The 26216-nt window shown below is 32.9% G+C and overlaps 2 protein-coding genes across 2 annotated transcripts; both read left to right on the top strand.

The window, feature by feature from the left end:
* Positions 1-8908: 8908 nt before the first annotated feature.
* LOC140450854 (uncharacterized) lies at positions 8909-11383 on the top strand. The gene has a single exon (XM_072544533.1). The coding sequence runs from the start codon at positions 8909-8911 to the stop codon at positions 11381-11383; it is 2475 nt and encodes an 824-aa protein (XP_072400634.1).
* Positions 11384-12688: 1305 nt separating this feature from the next.
* On the top strand, positions 12689-14095 carry LOC140450853 (uncharacterized). The gene has a single exon (XM_072544532.1). It carries the CDS (start codon positions 12689-12691, stop codon positions 14093-14095), a length of 1407 nt encoding a protein of 468 aa, XP_072400633.1.
* The last annotated feature ends 12121 nt before the right edge of the window (positions 14096-26216 follow it).

The raw sequence follows: 26216 nt of genomic DNA, 5'->3' as shown, positions 1-26216 counted from the left end.
TATGAACATTATTTTCTGCAAAGTTTGTGTGTTTTTTGTTTTTGTTTTTTCTTTTTTGGTTAAGTTAGTTTTAAATAAGGAGTAAAGTGTACAGTAGATATGATAACATCGATAACATACTACATATTGAGTTGTAAGTTATGAACTATATCTGTATTTCTTATAAACTCAATGTCATTTGTTATATTTTAGAGAACTGATGAAGCTTTAGAAATATAAAGCGAAACGTCTTCAATAAACTTATGAAGTAGTTGACTTCTTTTTTTATTTGCCAACCTGAATGACCGATTAAACCTCTGAATTCACTAGTTGAATACTTTAGAAATATATATAATATATATATATATATATATATATATATATATATATATATATATATATATATATATATATATATATATATATATATATATATATATATCTTTTGTAACGTTGGGTCACGAAGAATGCGAAATGTGTGAGCATTTTAAAATTCATCCACACTCTGAAGAAAATTTACAAAAAAATGATTGTACCGAGTGTCAGAGGTGGTCCAATCATATAAAAAGGAGTAAAGATGCACGTCTGCTGTACAAAGAATATGCCAATAAGAAACCAGAAGAAGGAGAAATTATATATTCCGTTGATTTGGAAAAAGTAATAATGCTACCCCGGTGGGACATGTTTAAATCGGTTATATTTACTCAAATATTGATTGCTTATAACGAAAGTTTCGTTCCGGTAGGGACTAAAAACAAAAACATTAAACCTGTAGCTGCAATTTGGCACGAGGCAATTCAAGGGCGAAAAAAGAAGATATAATAAGTACCTATCACAAATTCTTAATATTCCAGAGAGATGCGAAAAAAATTGTTCTATGGGTAGATAATTGTACTTCTCAAAACAAAAACTGGGCGTTTTTTACGTTTTTAGTAGTTTATATAATAAACTCAACTGATATTTCTGCTGAAGTAATGGAAATAAATTTCTTCGAACCAAGTCACACATTTATGAGTGCCGACGAATTCCACCATCAAGTACAAAAATCTCTACGAAAAAGTAAGAAAGTTTACGACTTTCCAGATTTTAAAAAAGCTGTTCTACAAGCTAATCTTGGTAGGGTTATAGTTTTGGAAATGAAACTACGTGATTTCTATGACTGGCAGGATATTTCATCCGCTTATAAACTTAAAAAGCACATAGTGAGCGGCCATACATTCAGGATATTGTTCAAATCACAGCCCACAGGGGATCAATGTCACTAATTTATAAAAACAATTTTAGTGGCCCTGATATAACAATGTCAAAATTACAATGACTGGAATAATACCAGCTCCAAGAACAAAAGAAAACCCAAGAGGCATCACAGAAGAAAGACGAAATAATATTATCTCAAAGCTTTTAGAAGCCTACAATGCCATCATGCCAAAAAAATCGTTTAAATTTTTGGAAAGAAATACCTACCACTCAGTGCCTTGAGCAAAATAATGATGATGATTAATTATGTAAATGTAATGATGTAAATTACATATACCCCCTTTTCGCTAGTAGGGCAGTATAGTATTCGGTAAATTTATATGTAGGCCATACTTTTCTGTAAAAGGAAAATCTTTGTGACGACCCTCGTACAAATTTCAATTGAGTGTATCTGAAACAGTGTTCAATTCTGGTTCTGTTCTTGCGAATCGTCATTAGCTTCATCTTCACTTTCTTGATTTTCTTCAGCTTCAAGATCTTGCAGTATTGATTCCATACTTTCTACAGATTCTTCTAAATCTAATTCATTATCTTATTCCCAATTTGGGTAGTTCAAAGAATCGTCTGAGTCGTAGTCTAAATATCTCATATCACTTTCACTATCATCACTTTCTTCTAGTAATGCTCTTAATTTGTCTATTGACAATCCTTTACGATTAGACATTATTTTTCTTTGCGTACGATGTATTCACGACCGAATTCAACCTTGTACTGACATATAACTGCATCGTCTCGACTCGTCGTATCGTCGCGCATTACGGCTGACGTGGCCCTGAGCGATGAATCAATGCTCACGAGACCACGTCGGACTATTTGAGCATATTTTTTAAGTAAAAGCAAGGGCTGTTTCAATCAATTTAGGGCTCTATAAATGCGAAGTCACTAAAAGCAGTGCCATAAAAACAAATAAACGAAAATATACGCGTGGCCCTCAGAATTTTTTTTTTAAATAGCTCTATGTTAAATGTGTTAAATACTTGGTTCAAAGATAGTATGAGAGCTAGCGATAAGTTACGTACTTTAACAAATTACAAATTATTTCAAGAGGTATGTACTTTATGTATATGTTGTTCGTGAATATGTGAGTTAAGAATATCAAAGTATTAAGATATTTACCATGAATCCTCATAATAATGGATTTTAACACTGAACCACAGTTACGAAAATATTAGTCTAAAGACCCAAATTTTCGCAATTTAAGGACAGCTCCTGTGTTTACTGTAAAGGGGTTTATTAAAATATTAAGATTTATTCATTTAAATGATAACACACAGATGCCAGCACGGGGGACTACCCAATTGGACAAACTATAAAGTTAGACCAACGTTAAATAAATTCAGTGAAGTTTTTCCAAATGCATTCACACCCAACAGACAAGTTTCCATAGATGAAAGTATGGTTCCGTTTAAAGGTAGAACAACTCTCAAACAATATAAGCCGATGAAACCCGTAAAGAAAGGGATTAAAATTTGGACATTAGCTTGTTCCGTCACAGGTTATTTATACACATTTGATGTATATTAAGGAAAAGAACAAACTGATAGCGAAAATACATTAGGTGAACGGGTAGTTCTAATATTGTCACAACCATTATACAACAAGGGTTATTGTCAGAAAAAGGGATTCTTTGGGTGTGGAACTATTCGTGCCGATCGAAGAGTTTTCCAAAAACAATCATTAAAATTAGACAAAACAATATCAATGGGGTAGATTGACTTTGTAACATGCAACAAAATTTCTGTTATCCAATGGAGAGACCGTGGTAAAAAAGCTGTGGCAGTGTGCAGTAATATGAACTTAGCCAATGAAAATGGACAAGTTCAACAGACTAATAGTGCTGGCGGAAAAGATAATGTGTAATGTCCAACATCAATTGTAGAATATAATAAATTCATGGGTGTTGACCGTTTCGACCAAAGAATAGCAGCCTACAGCATTACATAGAAAAGTAGACGATGGTGGATGAAGCTTTTTTACTACTTTATACATGCTCCGATTGTAAATTCCTATGTTCTGTATAAAGAAACAGTAAAGGTACTGAAATCGCATCCGCTTTAAAGCAAACAAAACATGCTTTTAATATATACAAGAGGTATAACACACCTAATAACTTAAACAATTTTAGATCTTTAAGGGCCAGATCTAGATTTTTAATAAAGCAAGCAAAAAAGGGAGCTGGACCAATTACGTGTCGTCAATTGACTCGTCTACGCCCATAAGGGATATATGGCAAAAAATAAAGAAAATAAATGGTTTAAAAACATTTAACCATATTGACACAATAACTACAAAAAATTATCTAACAACTTCAGATAAACACGAAATCTCAGAAATTTTAGTAGAACACTATCAGTTGTATTCAAGCAATCAGCAGTACCACCCAAATTTCTTAGAACACAAAGAAAGAACAGAAGCATTAAAAATTAATATAGAAGATACTGCTGATCCACTAAACACTTCCATAACACTTGATGAATTAAATGAAAGTCTTAATAACCTCAAAAATACCTCACCTGGACCTGATGACATACCACCAATTTTCATCGAAAAACTACCTATAAGCGCGAAGGTTACTTTAGTAGAGATCTTCAACAAAATTTATTCGACCCATAAATTTCCATATCTCGGAGCGAAGCAATTATAATACCATTTTTAAAAGACAATAAACCAAAAAACTTATCTTCTTCGTATCGACCAATATCTCTTACCTGTAGCATCTGCAAAATAATGGAAAAGATTCTAAGCAAAAGATTAAAATGGTACTTAGAAAAGAAAAATCTCCTTACATCCATCCAAAGTGGGTACCGATCAGAACGGTCTACAATAGACAATATTATAGCATTAGAATCTGAAATACACGAAGCTTTTATACATAAACAAAAATTAATAGCAATTTTCTGTGACATCACAAAAGCATTTGACACCACGTGGACATATCACATCTTAAAAACAATGAAAAGTTGGAAAATAAATGGCAAATTCTTAGCCTTCACCAAAAACTTCCTGGAGAACAGAAGTATAAAAGTTAAAAAAACGGTGTCATGTCAACTAAGAAATCACTGGAAAATGGTATCCCTCAAGCTAATAACCCTAGAGGTTGATGCGGTAAAAAAAACAGTAAAGGTAAAATGTCCTCGAAAAAACCGATCAGTCATTTTCACTTAAGCAGTACAATAGCCGACCAATTAATGAATAAATTCACTAGCAGAAAGAAACATAAACCTCTATGGTAGTACTGGAAGCGGAAAAAAAATTAAATGCAGACCACTTACCACAGAAGAAAACATCGCACCGTTGTAATGAATGTAGTAAAAGGGGTGTTCAGAAAAGAAGTACCACAATGTGTATTAAGTGTGACGTGGCCTTGTGCATAGAGTGTTTTATTCCTTATCACAAAAATTAACTATTTTATCTTTGATTTATATAAATTATACTTCAGTTTGTTGTAGTATTGACATTTTGATTATAAATTAATACCGGTAGTTATACCAGAAAACAAATATCAAATATTTTTCTTGAAATGCTCTCTGGTAAAACGGTTTACCACTGTTTTTTTAATTAGAAATAAAAAATTTTAAATAAAATGTAACGTTTGTCTATCTAAAACAGTCAAAAATGGATTGTACATATTTTTGTAATACAAATATTGTGAAAAAATTTTGCGCGTTAACCCAATACCGCCCAGTGATACCATACGGTACCACAAAACACGCCTACTTCTCTTGCCCTTGAAACCTATTAGAACCGATATTAGAGAGATATCGCAATTTTGACATGTACGCAAGCGCATAGTGAATGTTACGTTAATACCGGATAAGGGCTTCCGCTATTTGGGTCGAAATAAGGGATGGTAATTACGTTAAACGATAATTTGACATTTAGGATAAAACATAAAAATAGTTCATAGAATAGAAATTTAGAAACCAAAAACTGTGACTGTGGATGATCTTGTTTGGCAATCTAACCTTCTTATCTATGTTGTTTGGTTTGTTTTGAGAAACACGTGTGTTCTTATTTTGTTTAGACAAGTTTTATACTTTTTGTGCTTGTGCTTAGGACATTAGTTATTTAGAAGTTATTAATTATTATATATACGTTATTAAGATCTTTTATATTATTTTCTAACGTGTCTTTTTTAAATATCTGGTAAGTAAAACATACTATTAGTTTGTGCACTATTTTAAATGGGTTAGGTAATTCACTAGCTATTTAGATGTTAAATAATAAAATATTTACGTTTTTACAGAAGATGAACAAAAGAATCAGGTTCAACGCCGACGATGATCTGGCTTTATTGAGGCAAGTCGTAAGTCTTGCAACAACCAGAACAATGGGAGGCACTGAGAGAAAATATGAATATAGTAACAAAAAAAGAATTCTCAGTCAGAACGCTAAGAGACCATTTAAAACATTTAATGGAAATTTGGAAAAAGAAGGATGCTGTAAATAGATCCTTCTAATTTGTCTTCATTCCTACCTAAACATTTTCAGATCAGGAGTTGAAGAGATTTTCTCGGAAAGAGATAATCTACTTCAAGAGATTTGGGACATTGCTAGAAGCACAAGAATTACTCCAACTAAATTAAAAAGAAATAAAACAAAACAGGAGCAACAATCCTCAGAAATTGGTGTTGCTCTAAGGACCTTGCAGCAAAATATTATGTCAAAGATGAGTTAGAAATGTCTATTGACCATGAAGAAAATGTCATCAGTGATCATGACTACAATTGTGGAAATGTTGATACCTCCATACTTACTTTTATTTTAAAAATATAGAATTGATAAAATCATGGTAAATGTGATTGGTTACTATTAACCATTATTTTGTATGTGTTGCTGTTATTTTAGTTGCAGCAACTTCTCAAGAAACTCCTGAAGTGGTATATGGGCAAACACCAGATGAGGGAACTGTTAATGAGGGTCCCATCAAAACACTCAATGATGGAACTGCTGAAGAAGGTCCCAGCAGCAGGAAACAAATAGCAGGTTAATTCTAACTTATAATAAATATTATTTTGAGAGTGTAACACTTCCTCTGTAAATGTTTTCTAATTGTTCCAATAAAAACTATGACATAACTGTATAATAATTAACACAAAATGTAATATAATTGTTTAGGCTATATTTTGTTTTAAAGAAATTTATTTATTTTATTCAGGGCCAATCCGCAAACGAAAAAATCAAAGTGCAGGTCTTTGTAGAAGTGGCTTAACTTTCATTCAAGAAAGAAGTGAGAGAGAGCACAACATAGAGTACGGGAACTGCAATTAGAGGAAAATAAATTGCAGTTAGAAAAAAGGAAGGTTGAACTTCAAGAGCCGCAAATAGCATTAGAAGAAAAAAAAACAGAGCAACAGCTACAAATTAAAAAAGCCAGATTTGAATTGGAAGTTTCTGACCGCAATAGCCTGCGAGAGACAATCTCAGCCCAGAGGGAATTAATGCAATCACTTCTGCAACAATTAAAACAGTAACTTTTGTTTCTTTATTTAGATTATGTAAATTAAAATATAATTTTTTCTCATAAAACCCTGTTTCTGAATTCTACCTTTTTCTCCTGCTAGGCTTAATATAATACAATATAAAATATTTGCTTTAATTTCTTAAGCTTTTTCGTTTTACTGAGGTTATCATAAAAATATTATAATTCCGTTTAAATTTTCGCCAACTATCATTCAGGTTGCCTTTAAGCTTTAATATGACTAATTGATTAATGGTTTTCTAACATACTCTGACATTTTATGTGGATTTTAGTTGTAAATTCAACGATCATTTAAACTATCACTAAACTTTTCCTGGATTCATTCATAAGTAAAAGTATATCATACATACAAAGTGAGGAAATATCTTTATCACACATATATGATGTTAATTACAGTTTAGCAGTATTTTATATTATATATACAGGTTTTGACTTATTTGTTCTGCTAAAAAAATTTAAAACCACTTCGTTTTCAATTTGATTTAATGGTAGATTAAGGCAATTAATGTATTTAAAAAGGAAAATACATAAGTAGTATAAATTATTTAGTAGAAGGAATGATTACTTAATATCTTTCCATTTAAGAAATGAATGTAAACAAGTCTCCTCTTAGTGATTGTTATTGCCAAAACCGGGCCTGTTTAAAACACGTGACAGCAAGGCGAAAGATGCTCCGTTTCTTCCGCGTCCCTTTCCCCGTACCGGTCGCATCGCGTCGAAAAACCTGTAATAAATTAACAATTTATTAAAGGGGAAGCTAAAAGCTAGTTTTAAATGGAAAGTTTCTATTAAAAAAAAATTATCTAACGTTAAAAATTTTGAAGTCTCCTGCATAATATTTTATTTAGAACATCTCATATTAAAGAGACACAAACAAAACAACTTTTAGAATAAAGCTCAAAAATATAGGTATAAAGGAGCATGTGATGTCACGTATAATTATTTAGGGATATGTTAATTTAAAAAGAATTACTTACACTTACGCTTACACTATTCTGTATGAAGGGTACAGGGGAAGAATGATCATAGTCACAAAAAATACAAAATCCAAAATCCATCCTGTTTAAAACACGTGACAGCAAGGCGAAAGATGCTCCGTTTCTTCCGCGTCCTTTTCCCCGTACCGGTCGCATCGCGTACCGTAAAAGACACAGTCCACTGCCAGCTACTGAAGAACGCAGACATTCATTTACTTTAGAAATTACATCGCATGTATTTTAAGTTTACTACAATAAAAACGTGAAATTCTCAAAGTTTGTACAAATTTAATACCATAAAAGTTGGTTCTTCGATCCAGATTTGATACAAACTAGTGTTTAAACCCGATTTGATATCGGCAAATTGCAACAATTAGATTCGAAGAAGTTCCTACATTTATTCTAACGAACAACTTGAGACGAGACAGCAGTTGACCTTGGCTGGACAAGCGAAGCGGCAATACGTAGAGATATACCACAACAGACCCATTACAGGTTAGTGGATAATATTTACGGATAGATAGTGTGTATCACAATTGATCCCCCTTTAACATTTCATTCCTGTTTCTATCTGACAATATTTTTAACGATATTTGCCGGTTTTTATATTTTAATTTGAAATTTTACTTATTCAACTGTTACATTCATCTTAGAAGCAATACCGGCACAGTATTTATTACAATCATACATAGAATTATTAACAATTTTGACATTTCTTTTAAACATAAGATATTATAGCGATATATTTCTATTCTTTTTACTGAAATACATACATACAGGGTGTCGCAATTATACAAATATATATCAATTAACAATTGTTATATTTCCTTTAAACATAAGATATATTATAGCGATATATTTTTATTCCTTTCACTGAAATACATATATACGGGGTGTCACAATTATACAAATTTAAAATGGCTTGTGCTAAAACTAATCGTACTTCAATTAAATCAAGTCTCACTCGTTTTAGTAATTATTTTAACACTATTAAAGATTCGGAATGTGATGAAATCGATTTATACGAACTACAACAGCGATTAAATAAAGCTGAAACACTGCTAGACGATTTCAACACAGCTCAATCAACTATTGAAGCAGAAGATAAGAACTATGATGCTAATTGTGATGCTCATTCTCGCGAGAGAGAGAGAAATTTGAAAACGATTATTACAAAATCATTGCAGCCACCAAAAAACTAACGAATTCCTTCATGAACACAAATAAATTTGATAATAATGATAGTACTAGCTCTTCAGAAAGTAACTTCTCAAACATTCGCTTGCCTCAGTTATCCCTTCCTACTTTTGACGGGTCCTTTGATCAGTGGCTTTTCTTTAGAGATAGTTTCACATTCATTATACACGAAAATTCGTCTATGTCTAAAGTACAGAAATTTCACTACCTGCGGCTTTCCCTACAAGGAAAAGCAGCAGACAAGGTCAAATCATTACAATTGTGTGACGCGAATTATGACATTGCTTGGAAGCTACTTAAAGATCGATTTGAAGACAAACAATTTCTTATTAAAAATCACATTAAGGCTCTTTTTGATTTACCCACTCTAACAAAAGAATCTTATTACGGCTTAACATCAATTCGCGACGGAATCGAGAAGAACTTGAACGCATTAGAAGTGCTACAACGGCCTACTGAACATTGGGATCATTTAATCATATACCTTGTTACTAATAAATTCGATAACACTACTAAACGAGCTTGGGAATCGCGCACTGATGCTAGAAACATCCCAACCTTACAACATTTACTTACTTTCCTGGAAGAGCGCTGTCGTATTCTATCCTCAATAACTCAACATCAGGACGACACTGCATCGAAACAGCCACATAGGCAAACACGATCATTTGTTTCTACCACTACAACCAATTGTACTTTATGTAATGCAAGTGACAGTTTGTACACCTGTGACAAATTTTTGAAACTAACACCTCTTGAAAAATTAAATACTGCGAAACGTTTGAGATTATGTATAAACTGCCTAGGTACTAATCATGTAACACGAAACTGCAAATCTTCTGGTTGCAGAAAATGTGGGAAAATACACCACACTTTACTTCACTTTCAGAATAATGACAAGGAGCAGATCCAAGCTACACAGAGCACTTCAAAAAACAACACTGGATCTATTCCTAGCACACCGAATGAGATTGTCAGCTTGACAAGTAGTATTTCCTCACCACCTCAGACACTCCTTTCAACTGCTTGTATTACGGTGTTTGACAACTTCAACAATCCACATCAGTGTAGAGTGCTTCTTGATAGTGGAAGCCAAATAAACTTCATTTCTGAGAAACTTTCCAATATTCTACAATTGCCTAAAACTCAAATTGATACTTCCATATCCGGAATAAATCAACTGCAAACTAAGGTTACATACTCCATTTCTTTACTTTTCAAATCCAACATTAACAATTTTCAAAGACGTATAACTTGTGTTGTCTTAACTCGCATTACAGATAACTTGCCTTCCTTGCCAATTAGTACTGACAAACTACGCATTCCAGAAAATATTACTTTGGCTGATTCTGAGTTTAACAAACCTGCTCCTATTGACTTACTGATAGGAGCAGATATATTCTGGGATCTAATAAGCATAGGGCAAATTAAACTGGGTCGTAATCGACCCATCCTACAAAAAACCAAGTTAGGTTGGCTAATATCTGGACCTATACACACCAAAACCAACACATATACAAGTTTACACTGTTCTGTAACAAACAACTTGGATACACAACTTTCCAAATTTTGGGAAATAGAAGAATATCCAAAAACTGAATTTCTTTCTGACGAAGAAAACTACTGTGAACAACATTTCAAAGAAAATGTAACTCAAGACGCAGATGGACGTTTTATCGTCACAATTCCACTCAAAAAATCAATTTCTGAACTTGGAGATTCCAGAACTGCAGCAACTAACAGATTTTTTACATTGGAGCATAAATTGCTTAAAAACAATGATATGCGGTTACAATACTATCAATTCATTAAGGAATACATTGATCTTGGGCACATGTCTTTGGCTGAAGATCAAGATGACAAAAACGGTTTCTTTCTTCCACATCATTGTGTGCTTAAGGCTGAATCTACTACTACACAACTTCGTGTCGTTTTTGATGGTTCGGCTAAAAGTTCGACCGGTATTTCACTTAACGACCTTATGATGGTCGGTCCAAACGTACAAGACAACTTATTTTACATATTATTGCGCTTTAGAAAACACAACTACGTCTTGAGCGCGGACGCGTCAAAAATGTATCGTCAGGTACTGGTACAAGAATCTCAACGCAACCTTCAAAAGATTCTATGGCGTTTTAACGCTAATGATAGCATTCTAGTATACACCTTAAACACTGTGACATACGGATTAGCTTCTGCCTCGTTTCTTGCCATTAGATCACTTCAAGAAGTCGCTCATAGAAACATGAATAGTTTTCCTAAAATCTCTAATATCATTTTACACGATTTTTATGTTGACGATCTCCTAACAGGTGCAGAAACTGTAAATGAAATCATACAAATTAAAGAACAAATCACTAGTCTACTTCTACGTCACGGATTTCCATTGAGAAAATGGATCTCAAATGATCCAGCCTCATTGTCCAATTCCAACCAAACCCCTTTGCACATTGGTGAAGGTGACCAAACCAAAACACTTGGTTTACTTTGAAATCCCAACGTCGATTGCCTACAATACTCGATCAGTGGATTAACTCCTCCTTTCAGAATTACAAAAAGACAAATCTTGTCATCAACTGCACAGATTTTCGACCCTCTTGGACTTCTATCACCAGTCACTGTCACTGCTAAAATCATACTCCAAGAGCTTTGGAAGCTCAAAATATCATGGGATGAAACTGTACCTGCTGACTTATACACGACTTGGTCTAAATATCATTCTCAATTACAATTACTCAACTCTATTAAAATACCACGACAAGTGTCTTGTCCAAACCCAACCTCAGTGGAACTGCACGGGTTCTGCGATGCTTCGCAGCACGCCTACGGTGCATCAATATACATACGTTGCTGTGATACATTGTGAAATTTTACTTCCAACTTGTACTGTGCCAAAACACGGGTCGCTCCCCTCAAAACTTTAACTATTCCACGATTGGAGCTTTCTGGCGCTGTTTTACTGGCACAACTTGTTAGCAAAGTAACTTCTTCTTGTGAGTTTGATTTCCAAAACATTTACTACTGGATTGATTCCACAATATGTCTATCATGGATCAATTCATCCCCACATATATTGAAGACCTTTGTCGCTAACAGAGTGGCAACCATTCAGCAACTGTCGAATGTCACTTCATGGTGTTATGTAAATACTAAGAACAATCCTGCAGATTTACTGACACGTGGTATGACACCTTCTAACTTAGCTTCCTCAAATTTTTGGTTTCATCGACCTTCTTGGTTGATTCAAACTGAATCTCAATGGCCAACTAACAATACTCAACAATCTTCTATGATTCTTACTGAAAACCTTCCTGAAGTTCGAAACACGAACTTTTCCAAAAAGAGAAATCAAACGATTTCTACTTAGCGAAACCGAATTCAAATCTTAACCACTGTGTTTCCTAAAATTTGCGAAACAAACAGCTCGATGAATTACTCGGCAAGGGAATCTAAAATTGCATTCCACAAGCTGTTCATCCTAGTCAAAATTCGTAGTGAATTCAGTTTCTCGTACTTCCAACGAAGTAAATAACAAAACAGAATGACGGTATTAGATTTTTGTGAATATGTCACTGAGCAGTGACTATACCGTTCTGAAGAGACTTAAGGAGGTCGAAATACGTATCAACGGTTGTTGCTGCACTCTATCAAAACAAAAATCTAATACCGTCATTCTGTGACGAACTTTTCCCTTATCAACATTGTCAACATATTCGACACTTACATTATTGAGTTGATCAACAAACATTCTTCATTCTTTAAATTACAGCGTATATTCGCTTATGTTTTAAGATATATGAACAATCTTAGAATTCATGAGATCTCCTCTAGACAGCTTGGTCCTCTAACGGTCGTTGAACAGCATCAAGCGCTTTTCTTTTTGATTCGTGCGGTACAGCGTTACCATTTATCTGAAGAATATCACCAGTTATCTTCTTCTAAACCTCTTAATCGAAGGAGTAAATTATTTTCCCTACATCCCTTCTTCGACACCACACACAAGGTAATACGTGTTGGAGGTCGACTACAATACTCCAATTTTGATTTGGATAAAAGACATCCAATTATTCTCCCTTCAAAATGTCACCTTACAACTATCATAGCACGCTCTGAACATATTAGACTTTTACACACTGGACCACAAGCTCTCTTATCAGTTCTGAGAGAGAGATTTTGGCCTCTAGGAGGACGCAACCTGGTGAAACGTGTGGTTCGCGAATGCATACAATGTTTTAAGGTAAACCCCAAACCTGAATCACACCTCATGGGAAATCTTCCTGCTTCTCGCGTCACTCCTTCTAGGCCTTTCTCGATAACTGGTTTAGACTATGGTGGCCCATTCCTACTACGTGATCGTAAGGGTAGAAATTTCAAAACAACTAGAGCTTACATTTCACTTTTCGTGTGCTTCGCCACAAAGGCTGTACACTTAGAGTTAGTCAGTGATCTCACAACTGAGTGCTTCCTGGCATGTCTACGTCGTTTCACTTCGAGACGTGGTAAATGCAATGAAATACATTCTGACAATGCGACTACATTCGTAGGAGCTAACAACGAATTAAACAAATTTCTTTCTTGTAACGCGAATAGCATCGCAAATGGTTTATCACAAGATGGTATTCAGTGGAAGTTTATACCTCCCAAATCTCCTCACTTCGGGGGTATTTGGGAGGCTGGAATTAAATCTACAAAACAACATTTAAAAAGGGTACTGGGCAACGCTTCATTAACTTTTGAAGAATTTAATACAGTATTGTGTCAGATAGAAGCCTGCCTCAATTCCCGTCCTCTTTGTCCTCTTTCACACGATCCCGATCTAACTCCTCTCACACCTGCACACTTTCTGATTGGAGACAACCTGATGGCGCCACTCGATCGCCAGTTACATGATGTGGCTGAAAACCGACTTTCAAGGTTTCAACGACTACAATCTATGGTGCAGCATTTTTTGACCAGGTGGTCCAAGGAATATGTATCCTCCTTACAAGCCCGTCTCAAATGGAAGACAAATTTTCCACAATTAATCAACGTTGGCGCTATGGTCCTCATTAAAGAAGATGGAGTCCCACCACTAAAATGGAAATTAGGACGAATTTCCAAACTACACACTGGCGATGATCAAGTCATTCGTGCCGTCACCGTAAAGACTGCTACCAGTGAATTGAAACGTGCCGTGACCAAAATTTGTGTTTTGCCGAACTAGCTTATTTCCTTTCGAACCCCTACAGTGCTTCAAGGCCGGGACTCTATGTTAGTGCCAAAACCGGGCCTGTTTAAAACACGTGACAGCAAGGCGAAAGATGCTCCGTTTCTTCCGCGTCCCTTTCCCCGTACCGGTCGCATCGCGTACCGTAAAAGACACAGTCCACTGCCAGCTACTGAAGAACGCAGACATTCATTTACTTTAGAAATTATATCGCATGTATTTTAAATTTACTACAATAAAAACGTGAAATTCTCAAAGTTTGTACAAATTTATTACCAGTGATGATGCCGTTTTGTTAAAAAATAATCTTAAAAACTTAGCTAGTTGGTGTGAAGTAAATATGTTATACTTAAATGTAAAAAATTACTTCTGATAGATCAAAGGAATTTGTAAATTATTGTTATTGTATAAACTTTAATTCTAAATTAACTTTTAAATATCATATTAATGAAACTTCAACTAGAGCTTTAAATATATTGAGATTTATTCTCAGAAATTGTAATCAGTTTTCATCAGATATATTGTAAATTTAATTTTATGTTTTTCTGAAAATGCTATTTTTACATTGCAATCTATTTATATTATTTGGATTATGGAAATTATGTAGGTTTTAATTTTTTTCTAGCATTTCATTGTTTATTGAAGTTGGAATATTTAAATAGGTAGATTTTAGTAGAAATAAAATATCGGATGTTTTTCCCAATTAACATGCTATATGTGGCCTGGAAGCTCAGTGTGGATGGAAAAGGAAAGATAAATGTGGCAATGTTCCCACTTAATGGCATGTTAGGTGGAGACACAATTTTGCAACACTTCAATGTATCGGGAAATGGTGGCTTCTATTTATACAAAATTGCTTGTTACATACCCTGCAAACTAGAGGGAAATTGGAAATCGACACATGCAGCTGAAGTAGTCTTCCATTCTATTTTTGGAACATACTGTGAAGATCTCAGCATATTAGAGGAAATAAGTGACCTCAAGAACTGGAGCACACGAGAGCAGATAGGAACAGAGTTTAGGGGAATGACTACATCTGGTAAGTCTGTAGTAGTAAATTTACCAAAGTTGAGGTACTATTCAAAGCTAGCTAGTGCCAATCAATCCAAATTCTTGACTGCCTCATATTCCCAATTGACAGTGATGCCTGTATTTAGTGGAAATAGGGAACAAGTCTATGTTGATGAGTTCTTTGAATCACTTAACAGGCACAATCCCAACGTTCCCACTTCTAAGACTATGCCCAACTTAATAGCACTTCTGACAACAACCCTTAATGAAGTGAGAGATCAAATCATCAATAAGAATAAACGATCAACAATGGGAACTGTTGAATGGCGTAAAATGGAGGATATACACCCAGAAAAAGGTGGGACTAAAGAAAACGACAAAGTATTCGTAGGAACCGGAAAATTCTTTTTGGGTAAAAAGAAGTAGGTGGCTGTTTCATAAGTTTCATTTTTGGTTTTTTAGTATGTATTTTCTTTACTATTCTGTTCTTGTTAATATCTTGATTGTGGGCATTATATCTTGGTAATGAAAAAAAGAAATAAAACTAATTCAATTTTTGTTATATACTTGTAAAAATGGTAAATCTGTAAATAAATGTTTTGTCATGACAATACTGATATACTGTATATTTAATTTTATGTATTTTTTCTGAGAGTGTCGTTTTTTACATTGTAATGTATTTACATTATTTGGATTATGTAAATTATTTATTGTGTTAATATGTGGTTTTTTAATTTCTTTCTGTCATTTTATTGTTTATTAAGGTTGAAATATTTAAATAGGTAGATTTTACTAGAAATAAAACTAATTCAATTTTTGTAAGTTTATTTTTTCTTAAATTCCTAAATATTCTTGTACAGTGGGTGACTCTGTATTTAAAAAATCCCCTGTTTCACTGCCACACAAACAAGTATAAATATTTGTAAATATAACTGCTACCGTATATATACTTTCTACATCTTGCAGCAAAAGTTTTAAATTTTTTTGTAGTCCACAAATGCAAATAATGCTACTTTTTGAAAACCCCACTCGACAGATGTTCTTAATACTTTCATTGATGCATTAAACTGCTGTTCATGAGGTAGTAGATTTGGTCTAGCTCCATAAGGGCACATAAGAAGCTTCCTTAATACCATATGCCTGATCTCCAAATATAACAAACCTTTGGTTTCCATAAACTGCTGCTGCTTGTAATTGATTGTATATTCCACTTTCCCGAAATATACCTGCATCAAGGCGTCGACCAGGGTATGCTCCTAGCAGATTCACTCTTATTCCATCTGGACATATAATGGATTGATATTTAACACAATGCAGTCATTTGTGTCCAGAATAATAATTCTGTTGGTCTACTGATGGGCCTAATTGGTCTAATAGTACCATCGATAAATCCACAACAGTTTGGTAAACCTCCACCATTATTTCTTACTGCCTAAAATACAGTATTCAAATAATAAACAAATACTAATATTTAACACTAATACACATTACATTTTTAAATTGATGTTACAATTTACTAATGTTTGTATTTTGAGAACGATTTCCGAAGTGGAACTTAAAACATCAATAAACATCACATTTTTGACATAACAAGTAAGACACTATCTTTAAGTTACCAAAATTATGGAATAATTTTATAATTGTGCAATAACATTACCTGGGAATAATACTCCATTTTTTCAATATTAAGCCAAGCATGGTTTCATTTAAAATGGCTAAATCATTTAAAAGGTGGCCCCATGTGTTTATAATAAAATCTATCATATAATTTATTATATGGGATAAAGATTGCGGGGATAGACCAAATAAAAATTGTATATCCTTCAGACGATTCGGGTAAATTAACCTTCTGAAAAGGATACACAGAGCAGTTAATCCTAAAAATAATAAACTTTAAATCATTTGATACAACTACATTTGGTATACTTTGTTTACCTGCTACTTTATTCCTATTGGCAGTTCGTATTTCATTTGGAATTCTTAACAAATTAACCAATAATCTAATGTCATGGGAGCTAAACCGAAAGAAATCTTTGCATTGACTGTTGGTTAAATCATTAAAATTAAAGTGCACGTCTACCTGCTCAATATTTTCTCCTTCTAGCAAATTAACAAGAATTAAGTCTTCAATTTCGTTATCATCAGCACCAGCTATTATTGCTGCATCAATTTCCAAATTCATTATTCAATAAAAAAAACAGTTAAGTACAAGTAGTTATATTCGAGTATGGCTAACATTAATTTCTAGGTTAAATTTAATGCCAAACGTCGGTTGTTATAATAACGTTAGGTCTTATCGTACCCCCCAGAACAATTTGCGATAACTCTCCTGATACCTGTTTCAATAGACCGTTATCCGTTATGTACGTCTTAATACGGTATTAATGTTTGACGTTGCGATATCTCTCTATTATGGTCTCGTCCCCTATTCTTACTACAAATAACAGACTAGTACACCATACTAACCGCTCACCAGTGCGTTTGTAACATTTGTAGAGTAAGTGTGATTTTTCAAATATTTGGTCTGTCGAAGTTGGGTCGAAAAGATGGACTTGCATTTTACGTAAATTTTATTTATCTATACAATAAATTTTAACGATATTTTGTAAAAAATCTATGGTTAATAAAACAAATGTTTATATCATTTCTGCCAAATGTAAATTTATTGAGACATTTTTCTAGTATCTTACCTAATATGTCGGTGATACCATATGGTATCACTGGGAGATTATCATATCATTTATAATTTATGATAATTTTTTTACAGCCGTGGATTCTCATTATCGTAAGCTCTAGATATGATATAGGATAATGAAAATGTCGCTAATGAACTGAAAGGAATATTTATTGAGCCACCTAATCCATCTGTTGACACTAATAAAGATTCGGGGGATGAAATAGATAACCTCATGATAAATAATTTAACAGGTCGTCAATCGCAAGCTGGTGCTGAGCTAAAATTAACCAATAATAAACATATTAAAGCTCGTGATGGCGCTGTAAATCTACAACCAACACATTCTTCTGCTGGTCCTTCTCAGGAATCTTTGAGGTCTGAGAGTAATTGGTTTCAAACAGATTACAAGAAGTTTAAAAAGAAAAACTATTTAGTTTGCAGAGAGGTAGAGAAAAAAGAAAAGGAATAAAAAAAATGATCAACAAAATAAATTGGTAAAAGGAGATCTTGTTGAACAAGTATCGGATTTTTTATTAGCTGACTACAGTTTGTATGAAGGTATGACATGTACAGAAATGTCTGAATATTTTTTTGATAATGATATAATGAATCTCATTTGTGAGGATACAAGAAACTATGCCTTATTTAAAAATTAAACTAATCCAAATATAACTGTAGAAGATTTAAAAGTTGGGAATATTAATTCTTACTGGATATAACAATGTGACATCAAAAGGCACTACTGGGATATAAAAGACGATCTTAGTAATAAACTTGTGACCGACGCTATGCGTCGCGATAGATTTGATGAAATTCAAAAATATATTCATTTTGCCAATAATACACAGATCAATGAATCAGACAAGATGTGGAAATTACGCCCACTTATGGACAAACTGAAGAAAAGGTGTTTGGATAATTTTGTGCCTGTGAAAAATGTTTCATATGATGAAGCCATGATAAAATATTTTGGTCGTTACGGATGTAAACAATTTATCCGTGGCAAACCAGTACGTTTTGGGTACAAAATGTGGTGTTTAACAGCTTGACTGCCACATAAAAATGTTTAAAAAAAGTCCATGGTGCCAAGTTGAAAAAAGTGCATCTGGCAATCAACTGAAATACTTCCATTACTAATATTTCACCAATTTCATTTATTAGTCCCAATTTTTGAAAAAATAGGTCAGCGGTCGAATACGACCGCCGGGGCGTAGGCGGCATACTTATTCCACTGGTGCCAAGCGGTCGGTCGGGCGGTCGTTCTGTTCATGATGAGACTTGTCGAGTATTATTTTGTTGAGTGGTTGTTTTGACCAATATTTTATCAGTAGAGGTTTGATTGTTAGTAAGACAAGTATGTAAGTTAATTGTGCTCGTGTTATTTTTAGAGTTAGATAATAGTAGAAACAATTATTATTTCTTGAAATAAAATGCGAAGTCGCGGTAAAATGATGGTTGGTATGGTTTTGGAAAGCAATGAACGTTCAGGTAAGATATAATTTTCATATCATATATTCCTATTATATTTTCAGATGTAAATCATTGCATAGGATTACTGTTTGAAGTACGTACCTACACAATAAGCAAGATAATATTCTGAAAAATACACGTTTATTTATTAGTAGAATAGCATAGAAATATGCTTTATTGTCATTGAAAGCTATATAGACAATATAGATATCGAAAGAATTATAGCAAAAGTTTACAAAGAGTCAGAAAATAACAATAGCTAATACCATTTACTAAAATCATACAAATCGTTTATATAAATAAAAAATAATGCAAGTAAAACAAAACCAATTTATTGCAAAATTTAAATAAGTTGCAAATAATTTACGTTTTTTTTTGACAGTTTCACGGTTAAAAATTTTGTTTTTTTTTTCAGATGACGAACCTAATGATTTTTCCTTTGATTCTGGCCTAGACCCTCTGTTCTTACCGTCCAGCGATGAAGAAATTCTCTATAGCTCCAATGGGTCAGAAGCGGAAGAAGAAATAAATTTGAAAAATAAACGTAGAAAGCTAAACACTCTTGTTAAAAAAAGGGAAATTGGTAATGAGCCATGCTGTTCTAAGTCACTTTCCAGCCTGGATAACATTCACAAAGAAATACACTCTTTGGGTGAAAATTCAAAAAATATTGTCCAACTACAGCCTTTGGAATTGAACAGCGCTATTTCCTCGGAAGAATTAGATGACTTTTTTCAAGTTACAATCGATCAACAAAACCAACAAAACATATTATCATTTGAGCAAAATGAAGATCACCAAAGTCAGGAAAATTCTGCTGATGGATACGAACAAATCTCATGGAAAAAACCTATTGGCAATCACAAAATTTTCAACTATTCTGCGGAAGCTGGATTACAGGCAAATTACGCTGCAGCTCTTATAAAAAAATTGTCCCTCTATAATTGTTTTCGAATTTTCGTAGACGATGAAATTGTAGATGAGATGTTTAATCAAACTAACTTGTATGCCACCCAGATTTTGTGCGATACTGATGATATCAGTAACGAATCTAGACTACATCGATGGGTTCCAACCACCAGAAAAGAATTGATACAATTTATTGGCCTTGTAGGTTATATGGGACCTGTGAGGCTGCCTTCTATTGACAAATACTGGAGCACTGACAATTTCTACAAAAATTGTATGGTTCCGAAAATTATGCCTAGAAACCGATTTCAGCTCCTTCTAAGAATGTGGCACTTATCCAATAATACCTCGTGTCCAGATGGTGACCACCTGCACAAAATCAAAACATTGCTAGATAAACTTATTAAAAACTTTCAAGCAGTTTATACACCAGGGCGTATATTCTGTATTGATGAGTCTGTTATTCCTTTCCAAGGTCGGCTAGTAATGAAACAGTACATACCGCAAAAGACGCATAAGTATGGAGTTAAGCTTTTTAAGCTTTGTAGTGACAATGGCTACACGTGGAATATAAGGATTTATGCAGGTAAGGAGAAAAATGAAGGTAACGCTTCTGTACCAACAAATGTAGTGATTAATCTATCAGAAAAACTTTTGAATTCGGGACGTACGATATTAGCCGATAACTACTATACAAGCCTAGAGTTAACTAACATTTTACTTGACAAGGAAACTCACTATATTGGGACGCTAAGAGCAAATCGTCGTGGAAACCCAGAAGAAGTAATAAATAAAAAATTGAAAAAAGGGGAAACGTTTGGGTTGGAAAACGAGAGAGGCATCTGCGTTTTGAAGTGGAAGGATAAAAGAGATGTCTTATTACTATCAGTAGAGTGTTAGAGGGGGTTTAGCAATCAAGAATACAGCGAAATAGCGTGGTACAGGCAAAAAATCCTTGATCGTGTAGTCTGAAGGGGGTTTGTGGATCAGCGTTGGGAAGTTGATGGGGGGCTATGAAATCATAATGTTTGGCTTTAATGGGGGGACTGTGGATCATGATTGTTATATAGGGGAGTATTAGTAGTTCTTGGAGTATCTAAAAGGTCCTGTGGGTGTTATTCTGGGGGTTGGCAGTAGGTTTGGACCAAATTTCTGAATATTATGGGGGTTTTGAATCACGAATGATATACCCGACCGTTCTGGGTGTATGTATGTATGTATGTATGTATGTGTGTGTATGTATGTATGTATGTATGTATGTGTGTGTGTATGTAAAAAATAGAAAAGAAATATAATTCTATTTTTTTATTGTTTTAAAATGTATGTATGTATATCAGTATACTAGTTTTCTTAGAATCATACACTTTAGGTACGAAAAGAATTGTTTTATTTGATTAAATATTTACGATACAATATGTATTGTAAAAACATATTTGCTTTAAAATGTCTAGACCAATAATTTTTGAATAAATTATTAGTAAGAATAATAACCTGGTATTAGACAAACAAACAAAGTCGTTATGAATTGACTTGTTTATTAGGAAAACAAGTCAATAAACATAATACAAAACAAAGGACAAGAGGGGAAAAAGAAACACACAGTGGCGTTCAACCAATTTAATTAATTCATCAAGCTGCAATAAAAGAAATACATTAGTATCAATTTGGAATCATAAATAAATAAACTTACTAATTTTTAAAGCCCATATTATAACTACCGGCTCTTCTTCTATAATAAAGAGCCGGTAGTTTAAAATTCTCCCAACATATTGGGCAGATATTGGAGCCGCCTCTTCTTGTCCAAACAGGACTCCTATGGGGCGGCTCCTTAAATGGCTTGGTAAATTTCGGCTTAGGAATGATTTTATTGCTGCTAAAATGAGTAAAATAAAAAATTATTGTACACCTCTGAAGTTGTTGTTTATTGTGTAGTGACATAGTTACCTTCCATTTCTGAAACAAAAAAAAAATGTGTTAAGAGAAGTAGTATAAATATATACAAAGTCCCAACGTGTTTTATCATCATTCAACAAATTGTAACGAGTGGTTTTGAATACTTCAATTTACAGTAAGTGCAATTAGTTTATACATATATTTTATGTATTAGTATATTTATTAATGGATAAACATTTTTACTTTATCTAGTATGTTATTTTTTTTTTTGTTGTTTCGTATTTTTTTCAATGTTTCGCATTTGTATTTACTGAAAAATTTATAACAGTGTTGTTTGATTTTTTACTTTATGTTACATCTCTGATTCTTTAAGATTTCCAACGTTACATAAATTTTTATTTTCTATTGTTTTGTGTCATTTTTGAAATCTGTTTTATTACAGATATAAGTCTTTAGTATAATTCTTATACAAGTAGTGCAAACATTTTAGATCTTTTTCTACAATTCTTTTATTAATAATATTAATACTATTTAGTGTTAGTTAAATTGTAGTCTAGTAAATTATTTTTAATTATAGAATATGGATCTTTTAGCAATCAATGCCAGCTGCTCAGTAAGCAGAAAAGCAACTATTAGACTACAAGATCTTCCACAAGGAGAAACGTTTAAAATCGTAAATTGCAAAATAGTGCAAACTCGATTTGGTCAAACGGTGTTGATAGAACTCCAAGAAAACGTAATATTTCTCCCGAAATATACAACAGAACACATACAACCTCATTTATTAGAATTAAGTAGCGGTAACTACGGAATTTCCTTTAAGGGACTGAAACCGGCAACTTCTACCAACTTTAAACCCTCACCTAATTTTGAATTTAAAAAATTGTAAGGTAAGCAAATTTTATTTTTTTTGTTGTTGTTTTTTCGATAATCATTATAATAATTATTGCTAATATGTCGATGGAACAAATCGCTAGAACAAGTGATAACATGTTAAAAAGTGTAGATGAGGCTTTTAAAATTTTAAAAGATACGTGGCATAACGGAAAGGCTGAAAAATGGATTAAAATTATAACAAACAATATAACAGTTTGTAACAAACTCATTAAAAAATTAGTTATATCTGTCAGTATACGAAAAAAAGTATTAAACAATATTGCACAAATGAAGAGAATACGAACTATATTAAAAACAATGTTACAAAGCAAAAATAAAGAAAATGATACTAAATCGACTTTAGGAGTAAAGTGGGAAAATTTAGCATCAATTTTTCAAGGTCGCATACATACAGGAATAATTATTAATTTAATTCATAAAGATGTAAAAAAATTCTTCGAAGATGCTTTTCTTATTTTTAAGCAAAAAATGATACAATTTGTAATAAATTTAAATTCTACTAAAGTCAACTCAACATTTTGTGCCGAATTTATTTTAAAAAAACAGGACGAAGAAGTGACATCACTTAAATATTTTCATACACGCACTGAAGTAATCGATAGGAGTACTGACTTGAAGGATTGGTTTACCAATTATATTGAGGAACCTCTTTTAAACAAACTAGAAAATTTTCAAGAAAAAGATAGTGGTTACAGTCTTAGTAATATAATATCTCTTGAAATTAATGTAAACAAATATGAAATAGGTAAAGGACCGTCTTCGTTTATTCCTCTTCCTACAGAAATTTTAAATAGAAAAGCCTGTATTAATGTAAAAAACAACGATAATGCCTGTTTTTATTGGAGCATCGTAAGTGCACTATATCAACCAGTGAATAACTTTAACTTAAATCGTACCTCCTCTTATCCATTTTATACTACAGTATTAAATACGAATTCTTTGGAGTTGCCTATGCCTATATGGCAAATATCAAAATTTGAAAAAATGAATGATATTTCGGTAAACGTATTTGGATTGGAAATGAATAGAAACGGATCTTTTGTAACTGTAGTTCTAAGAGTAACACAAAACAAGAAACCTAGACATGTTAATCTTCTGTTAGTTCAAGACATTTACCTTCCAAAAGATGAAAATATAACTTCAACTGACGGTAGTGAAGAAGAAGAAGAAGAAGAAGAAGATAATGATAATGTTGATAAAGAAGATGACAATAACGAAAAATACAAGATTAACTACCATTATTGTTGGATTAAAAATTTATCACGTTTAGTTAATAAAGAAATATCAAAGAAAAAGGTGAAAAAATATATATGTGACAGATGTTTAAATTATTTTTATTCTCAAGAAAAGTTAAATGAACATGTAACAATGTGTGAAAAAAGCAATGATTGTAGAGTCATGTTTAGTAAAAACAAAATTATAAAGTTTAAAAATTTTGTTAACAAAGAAATAGTTCCGTTTATCTTATATGCAGATTTTGAATCAATATTAAAACCTCTAAGAGAATTAGAAACGTTAGAAAATAGACAACGTTACCAACAACATGTACCATTTTCTGCAGGTTACTATTTGAAATGTTTCCATGATAATTCTTTTACATATTACAATTCTTTTCGTGGACTTGACTGTATGACTTGGTTTGCTAATGAGCTAGATAAAATTGCAACGGTTATTTCATCCAAGCTAAAATTTGTTGAACCATTAAATGTAAAAGTAGATTTGAAAAATGTAACAACAAAAAGTTGTCATATTTGTGAAAAGGATTTTTCTTCAACGGATATAATTGTTAGAGATCATTCACATCTTACAGGTGATTTTAGAGGTTATGCTCACCAAAACTGTAACCTTAATTACAAAAACTCGTTTGTAATCCCAATTTTAATTCATAATTTAATGGGATACGACTCGCACCTATTAATTAGAGATTTAGCAAAATTATATCCTATAAAAGTGATTCCGTTAAACAAAGAAAAATATATTAGTTTTACCGTTTTCCATCAGAAAACCAAGATAAAATTTCGATTCTTAGATTCCTTTCGATTTATGGGATTTTCCTTAGAGAAAATGGTATCATTTTTAAATAAAGAACAACTGGAAAATTTAAAAGCGGAATTTAAGAACGTTTCTTCAGATAACTTTGAATTGTTATCACGAAAAGGAATTTTTTGTTACGATTATATAGACAATATAGAACGACTTAATGAAACCCAGTTACCTAGCAAATTACATTTTTATAACAAATTAAATGATGAGGAAATTAGCGAGGAAGATTATGCTCACGCTCAAAAAGTTTGGAAAAATTTTAATATAACGGACTTGGGATCTTATAGTGATCTCTATTTAAAAACTGATATAATACTATTGGCAGATTGTTTTGAAAATTTTCGAAAAATGTGTAATCGAACGTATAATTTAGATCCTGCACATTATTTTACACTACCTGGTTACACTTGGGATTGTATGTTAAAATATACAAAATGTCAATTGGAAACTCTACAAGATGTAGATATGTTGTTGTTTTTTGAAAGCTCTATTCGTGGAGGAGTTAGTCAATGTAGTAATAGGTTTTCTGAAGCTAACAATAAATATATGAATGAATATGATCCTTCTCAAGAATCAAAATATATATTATATTTTGATGTAAACAACTTATACGGTTGGGCACAAAGTCAGTATTTACCTTACGGAAATTTTCATTGGATTGAAGAACCTGAAAAACTTGACGTAACATCTGTACCAAGTGATTCTTCAACTGGATATATACTAGAAGTTGATTTAAGCTATCCCGTTAAACTACACGATTTGCATAAAGATTTACCATTTTGCCCTGAAAAATTAGCACCACTAAATACTAAATTAAAAAAATTGTTGACGACGTTACACAATAAAGAAAAATATATAATTCACTATGAAAACTTAAAGCAGGCTTTAAAACATGGTCTAGTGCTTACAAAAATACATAGAGTTTTATCATTTAGCCAATCAAATTGGCTGGCACCCTACATACAGCTGAACGCTAATCTTCGAGCTGAAGCAAAAAACGACTTTGAATGTGAAAATTTTAAACTAATGGTCAATGCTAATTACGGAAAAACGATAGAGGGAGTACGAGGAAGAAGGGACCTGCGTTTGGTCCGAAAGTATGAAGGGAGGCATGGAGCGAAGAATTTAATTGCTAGTCCATTATTTCATAGTAGAGTTTTATTTGATGATAATTTAATGGCAATTGAACTAAGAAAATCTAGTATTGTTTTTGACAAA

Source organism: Diabrotica undecimpunctata, chromosome 9 (genome assembly GCF_040954645.1).
Source record: "Diabrotica undecimpunctata isolate CICGRU chromosome 9, icDiaUnde3, whole genome shotgun sequence".
Lineage (NCBI taxonomy): Eukaryota > Metazoa > Arthropoda > Insecta > Coleoptera > Chrysomelidae > Diabrotica > Diabrotica undecimpunctata.
This window is presented reverse-complemented; position numbering and strand designations above follow the sequence as displayed.

Excerpts from the sequence above, each read along its gene's own strand:
- LOC140450854 (XM_072544533.1), top strand. The coding sequence starts at position 8,909 with ATGAACACAAATAAATTTGATAATAATGATAGTACTAGCTCTTCAGAA.
- LOC140450853 (XM_072544532.1), top strand. The coding sequence starts at position 12,689 with ATGAACAATCTTAGAATTCATGAGATCTCCTCTAGACAGCTTGGTCCT.